The sequence below is a fragment of the Oncorhynchus gorbuscha genome, linkage group LG10, assembly GCF_021184085.1.
Source record: "Oncorhynchus gorbuscha isolate QuinsamMale2020 ecotype Even-year linkage group LG10, OgorEven_v1.0, whole genome shotgun sequence".
NCBI classification, from domain to species: Eukaryota; Metazoa; Chordata; class Actinopteri; order Salmoniformes; family Salmonidae; genus Oncorhynchus; species Oncorhynchus gorbuscha.
Window position 1 is genome coordinate 87,797,347 of NC_060182.1, and position 7,622 is coordinate 87,804,968.

Below are 7,622 nucleotides of genomic sequence, written 5' to 3' on the forward strand. Positions count from 1 at the left end.
TTGCTTGTGTCCATGTTGCTGCTTGCTAGGACTCTCTGGTGTGTTGAAGGTGAGGGTCGCTCGTGTCCATGTTGCTGCTTGCTAGGACTCTCTGGTGTGTTGAAGGGGAAGGGTTGCTCGTGTCCATGTTGCTGCTTGCTAGGACTCTGTGGTGTGTTGAAGAGGAAGGGTTGCTCGTGCCCATGTTGCTGCTTGTCGGACTCTGTGGCATGTTGAAGGGGGAGGGTTGCTCGTGCCCATGTTGCTGCTTGCTAGGACTCTCTGGCATGTTGAAGGGGGAGGGTTGCTCGTATCCATGTTGCTGCTTGCTAGGACTCTCTGGCATGTTGAAGGGGGAGGGTTGCTCGTGTCCATGTTGCTGCTTGCTAGGACTCTCTGGCATGTTGAAGGGGGAGGGTTGCTCATATCCATGTTGCTGCTTGCTAGGACTCTGTGGTATGTTGAAGGGGAAGGGTTGCTCGTATCCATGTTGCTGCTTGCTAGGACTCTCTGGCATGTTGAATGGGGAGGGTTGCTCGTGTCCATGTTGCTGCTTGCTAGGACTCTGTGGCATGTTGAAGGGGGAGGGTTGCTCGTGCCCATGTTGCTGCTTGCTAGGACTCTCTGGCATGTTGAATGGTGAGGGTTGCTCGTGTCCATGTTGCTGCTTGCTAGGACTCTGTGGCATGTTGAATGGGGAGGGTTGCTCGTGTCCATGTTGCTGCTTGCTAGGACTCTGTGGCATGTTGAAGGGGGAGGGTTGCTCGTGCCAATGTTGCTGCTTGCTAGGACTCTCTGGCATGTTGAAGGGGGAGGGTTGCTCGTGTCCATGTTGCTGCTTGCTAGGACTCTGTGGCATGTTGAAGGGGGAGGGTTGCTCGTGTCCATGTTGCTGCTTGCTAGTACTCTGTGGCATGTTGAAGGGGTAGGGTTGCTTGTGTCCATGTTGCTGCTTGCTAGGACTCTCTGGTGTGTTGAAGGTGAGGGTCGCTCGTGTCCATGTTGCTGCTTGCTAGGACTCTCTGGTGTGTTGAAGGGGAAGGGTTGCTCGTGTCCATGTTGCTGCTTGCTAGGACTCTGTGGTGTGTTGAAGAGGAAGGGTTGCTCGTGCCCATGTTGCTGCTTGTCGGACTCTGTGGCATGTTGAAGGGGGAGGGTTGCTCGTGCCCATGTTGCTGCTTGCTAGGACTCTCTGGCATGTTGAAGGGGGAGGGTTGCTCGTATCCATGTTGCTGCTTGCTAGGACTCTCTGGCATGTTGAAGGGGGAGGGTTGCTCGTGTCCATGTTGCTGCTTGCTAGGACTCTGTGCCATGTTGAAGGGGGAGGGTTGCTCGTATCCATGTTGCTGCTTGCTAGGACTCTGTGGTGTGTTGAAGGGGAAGGGTTGCTCGTGTCCATGTTGCTGCTTGCTAGGACTCTGTGGTGTGTTGAAGGGGTAGGGTTGCTCGTGTCCATGTTGCTGCTTGCTAGGACTCTGTGGTGTGTTGAAGGGGGAGGTTTGCTCGTGTTGCTGCTTGCTAGGACTCTGTGGTGTGTTGAAGGGGAAGGGTTGCTCGTGTCCATGTTGCTGCTTGCTAGGACTCTGTGGTGTGTTGAAGGGGAAGGGTTGCTCGTATCCATGTTGCTGCTTGCTAGGACTCTGTGGTGTGTTGAAGGGGGAGGGTTGCTCGTGTCCATGTTGCTGCTTGCTAGGACTCACACAGCTGTGGCTGCTGGCTTGTCCACAATAAACAATGAACGTGTGGGGAGTCACTAGCTGTTCTTATTCATGCTCCTCCTTGTCCTTACTGTATCACGGTCCATCATAAACCCATGTTAATCGCCGGCACACAATGGAAACTGCTGGCAATTCAAAACAGGCATTCGATCCAAAAAAACCTTAGATGCCGTCATGTGAAATCTAAATCTGTGTAATTTGAAATCATAGCTGTTAATTTTTTTTTTTTGCCAGTTGATAGTTTTGATGATGGTATGAAGTACGCTGATATTTGGGACAGGGCTCATTGTGGTGAAGTATAATATTATCTCTGAGTGTGTTACTGTACATGGCTGGATTCCAGACAAGCTGTGTGTGTGTGCCCACGATGTGTGAATGTTCAGTGTGTGTGTGTGTGTTCAGTATGTGTGTGTGTGTGTGTGTGTGTGTGCAAAATAAACTCTAAATAATTGAATCCATAATATTTCACCCAATCAGGCGACACAGCGCAACATACCCCAACCAGATGGCAGGTCACTGGTATTACAGTAGTATTACCACTTTACACCAGGTCACTGTGGTATTACTGCTCTCCACCAGGTCACTGTGATATTACTGCTCCACCAGGTCACTGTGGTATTACTGCTCTACACCAGGTCACTGTGGTATTACTGCTCTCCACCAGGTCACTGTGGTATTACTGCTCTACACCAGGTCACTGTGGTATTACTGCTCTCCACCAGGTCACTGTGGTATTACTGCTCCACCAGGTCACTGTGGTATTACTGCTCTCCACCAGGTCACTCTGCTCCACCAGGTCACTGTGGTATTACTGCTCTCCACCAGGTCACTGTGGTATTACTGCTCTCCACCAGGTCACTGTGGTATTACTGCTCCACCAGGTCACTGTGGTATTACTGCTCTCCACCAGGTCACTGTGGTATTACTGCTCCACCAGGTCACTGTGGTATTACTGCTCTACACCAGGTCACTGTGGTATTACAGCTCTACACCAGGTCACTGTGGTATTACTGCTCTACACCAGGACACTGTGGTATTTCAGCAGTATTACTGCTCTTCACCAGGTCACTGTGGTATTACTGCTCTACACCAGGACACTGTGGTATTTCAGCAGTATTACTGCTCTCCACCAGGTCACTGTGGTATTACTGCTCTACACCAGGACACTGTGGTATTTCAGCAGTATTACTGCTCTACACCAGGTCACTGTGGTATTACAGCTCTACACCAGGTCACTGTGGTATTACTGCTCTACACCAGGACACTGTGGTATTACTGCTCCACCAGGTCACTGTGGTTTACTGCTCTCCACCAGGTCACTGTGGTATTACTGCTCTACACCAGGTCACTGTGGTATTACTGCTCTCCACCAGGTCACTGTGGTTTACTGCTCTCCACCAGGTCACTGTGGTATTACTGCTCTACACCAGGTCACTGTGGTATTACTGCTCCACCAGGTCACGGTGGTATTACAGCTCTCCACCAGGATACTGGGGTATTTCAGTAGTATTACTGCTCTCCACCAGGTCACTGTGGTATTACTGCTCTCCACCAGGTCACTGTGGTTTACTGCTCTCCACCAGGTCACTGTGGTATTACTGCTCTACACCAGGTCACTGTGGTATTACTGCTCCACCAGGTCACGGTGGTATTACAGCTCTCCACCAGGATACTGGGGTATTTCAGTAGTATTACTGCTCTCCACCAGGTCACTGTGGTATTACTGCTCTCCACCAGGTCACTGTGGTATTACTGCTCTCCACCAGGTCACTGTGGTTTACTGCTCTCCACCAGGTCACTGTGGTTTACTGCTCTACACCAGGACACTGTGGTATTACTGCTCTCCACCAGGTCACTGTGGTATTACTGCTCCACCAGGTCACTGTGATATTACTGCTCTCCACCAGGTCACTGTGGTTTACTGCTCTCCACCAGGTCACTGTGGTATTACTGCTCTACACCAGGTCACTGTGGTATTACTGCTCCACCAGGTCACGGTGGTATTACAGCTCTCCACCAGGATACTGGGGTATTTCAGTAGTATTACTGCTCTACACCAGGACACTGTGGTATTACTGCTCCACCAGGTCACTGTGGTTTACTGCTCTCCACCAGGTCACTGTGGTATTACTGCTCTACACCAGGTCACTGTGGTATTACTGCTCTCCACCAGGTCACTGTGGTATTACTGCTCTACACCAGGTCACTGTGGTATTACTGCTCCACCAGGTCACTGTGATATTACTGCTCTCCACCAGGTCACTGTGGTTTACTGCTCTCCACCAGGTCACTGTGGTATTACTGCTCTACACCAGGTCACTGTGGTATTACTGCTCCACCAGGTCACGGTGGTATTACAGCTCTCCACCAGGATACTGGGGTATTTCAGTAGTATTACTGCTCTACACCAGGACACTGTGGTATTACTGCTCCACCAGGTCACTGTGGTTTACTGCTCTCCACCAGGTCACTGTGGTATTACTGCTCTACACCAGGTCACTGTGGTATTACTGCTCTCCACCAGGTCACTGTGGTATTACTGCTCTACACCAGGTCACTGTGGTATTACAGCTCTCCACCAGGATACTGGGGTATTTCAGTAGTATTACTGCTCTCCACCAGGTCACTGTGGTATTACTGCTCTCCACCAGGATACTGTGATTTAACACAATGGAGTAGGAACATAGATGTAACACTATGGAGTAGGAACATAGATGTAACACTATGGAGTAGGAACATAGATGTAACACTATGGAGTAGGAACATAGATGTAACACTATGGAGTAGGAACATAGATGTAACACTATGGAGTAGGAACATAGATGTAACACTATGGAGTAGGCACATAGATGTAACACTATGGAGTAGGAACATAGATGTAACACTATGGAGTAGGAACATAGATGTAACACTATGGAGTAGGAACATAGATGTAACACTATGGAGTAGGCACATAGATGTAACACTACTCTGCCCTTCCTGACCTGAATGACGGGTTGCCACTGGATGCAGGAACATAGATGTAAGGTTTGTGTAAATGATGGACGTACAGCGCGGGAGACTATAAAAGATGGTTTAGGTTTAGCTTGATGATGTGGCCCCTTGAGTTGAACGTCCTACATAGTCCTGCTTTGCTTCCTCTCCTTCCAAAGTGTGGATGGTTGCCCTGGGTCTCTCTCTCTTTCTCTATTTCTCTCTCTCTCTCTATTTCTCTCTCTCTCTCTCTCTCTACTCTCCCTCTTTCTCTCATATCTCTCTCTCTCTCTCAGCCCTCCTCTGTTTTCTATATTTTATGGAGATGAAATCCTTCTAGAGCTAAAACTATGAGAGGGAAAACGTGCTTTATTCCATGAGAATGTGATCTCCAGTCCACTGCTGTCCCCCTGAGCTACACGGGTAGTCAATGATTAATGAATGATAAACCGACTCCTAATGTTGTTTGTGTGTCTGAGTGGGCCCATTAGACTCCTGCACTACGTAGGGAATAGGTAGCCATTTGGGATGCAGGCTAAGCTCAGACTGGGTCTGTGAAGTCATGGATGAATCTATCGGATTGTTATTTTTTAAGTTGCTTTCTCTGTTTGGTTTCCCACTTATCATCGGGATCTGTGTGTGTGTGTGTGTGTGTGTGTGTGTGTGTGTGTGTGTGTGTGTGTGTGTGTGTGTGTGTGTGTGTGTGTGTGTGTGTGTGTGTGTGTGTGTGTGTGTGTGTGTGTGTGTGTGTGTGTGTGTGTGTGTGTGTGTGTGTGTGTGTGTGTGTGTGTGTGTGTGTGTGTGTGTGTGTGTGTGTGTGTGTGTGTGTGTGTGTGTGTGCGCTTGCGAACAGGAAAAGAACGTGGCTCCTTCTTTTCGTTGGTCACCTGTTGCAACAGGTTCTTTCCCAGCAGTTCTGTGTTTGAAAAGGCTTAGTGTACTGGCAGACAGACAGGTTTGGAGTTTGAAATGTTTGATAATCACGTCATTAGTTTAACTGAAGGAAAGAAGATGCCGTGGCTCTCAGCTTTCAGGACAACACTATTCATAGTAGCATAAATCTTTGGCAAAATGCCACTAACTGAGAGGGACTGTTGGTGAGATCAATTCATGTCATGGAGGATTATTTTGGCCAAATGTTTGTTTGAATTTATATCAATGATGGGAGACTCTGGCCTGTCCTGACCAAATAGTTCTACCAACAGCATAGCTAGAGCCCAGATGAATGCGCTGTACCATAGGCCCTAACTTCTCTCTCTGTGGTATTGGTCTCTCGTGATAATTGGCTTCCTGGACAAATCCCAAGGAGACACTGTGTTGTTTATAGACAATATAGTTAATGGAGCTAAATTAGAATGAAGCCGTATTGCAGAGCAGCTGTGTACACACTGAGCGAATCTGTGAGGGAAACCATTAAACCCAATAACAGACTGATCTGAGAGATGCAGTCAGAATGAAGAATCTGACTTTATAATGGCTGATTGAGGCTGAATGCTTCCAGTGCTGGAATGTGATGTGCTTTTAACACAGATTGACTTACAGTACAGTAGTTATTCGGTATGTCTATCGTGACAGACTATTACCAATTGGTTCTTGGAGCTGAATTTAGCGTGTGGTAGAGGGGACCACAAGGTTCTCACTTTTCACGTTGATCCATTAATACAGCAGATGAAACTGGGTTGGCATGGATGTTTGGTGACTTGAGCCCATTATCACTGGTCTGGTACTGTATTCATAGCTTTACAATGACTTCGACCATAGGAGTTGGCAAGACTGCACAAAGGGATCAAGGACCAGCAGAGACACAATGAATAGAAGGAAGATTATGGTCACTTATCGCCTGTTTGGCGGGAACCCACCAGTCACCTCCTTCCTGGTCACTACCCAGAATTTCAGATGTTTCAAAAGGAAGAGAAAGGAACAACATAAACCTGTACATATTTTGGTTCTAGAGCGTGACAGTACCCAGTCCCCAGCGCTTTCGGCTCCAGCCACAGGGACGATCCTAGGGATCCGGAACGGACCGGTCACTTCTACTGAGGCCCAGAAACCTGACGAACCAGCTGAGGAGTGAACCTGATGAGCTGGCTGAGCCCTCCCTGGTTGCCTCGGCTGAGGCACGGGAACCTGTTCACCCAGCTTCGGCATGGGAGCCTATCAAACCCGTTGAGGCATGGGAGCCTACAGTACAAACTGGCTGAGGCCTCCCAGGTAGCTCCGGCTCCAACATCCGGACCCAACATCAAACCCCCCACCCAAACAAAAAAACACTCCCTGATGCTTCCATTTGTTGAGTCGTCATTCTGGAACAATGTACGCTGGAAGTCGGGAAGCAAGTTAAAATCAAATCAAAGTTTATTTGTCGCGTGCACTGAATACAACCTTACAGTGAAATGCTTACTTACAGGCTCTAACCAATAGTGCAAGTTCAGGGAGTGAATACCTTTAATAAATAAAATAACAAAACAAAGAACACGAACAACGCACCGACATAGTACAGGAACAATGACGACTGGGGAAGGAACCAAAGGGAGGGATATATATAGGGCCGGAACCAAAGGGAGGGATATATATAGTACAGGAACAATGACGACTGGGGAAGGAACCAAAGGGAGGGATATATATAGGGCCGGAACCAAAGGGAGGGATATATATAGTACAGGAACAATGACGACTGGGGAAGGAACCAAAGGGAGGGATATATATAGGGCCGGAACCAAAGGGAGGGATATATATAGGGCAGGAACCAAAGGGAGGGATATATATAGGGCCGGAACCAAAGGGAGGGATATATATAGGGCAGGAACCAAAGGGAGGGATATATATAGGGCAGGAACCAAAGGGAGGGATATATATAGGGCAGGAACCAAAGGGAGGGATATATATAGGGCCGGAACCAAAGGGAGGGATATATATAGTACAGGAACAATGACGACTGGGGAAGGAACCAAA

General features: G+C 48.4%; 1 protein-coding gene across 1 annotated transcript; it reads right to left on the bottom strand.

Moving 5' to 3' along the window:
• Positions 1–935: 935 nt before the first annotated feature.
• Positions 936–6,818, bottom strand: LOC124046969 (cell surface glycoprotein 1-like). Its single transcript, XM_046367718.1, has 2 exons — positions 6,608–6,818; positions 936–1,696 (listed from the first exon to the last, which is right to left on the bottom strand). Exons 1-2 carry the CDS (start codon positions 6,816–6,818, stop codon positions 936–938), a joined length of 972 nt encoding a protein of 323 aa, XP_046223674.1.
• Between the last annotated feature and the right edge of the window lie 804 nt (positions 6,819–7,622).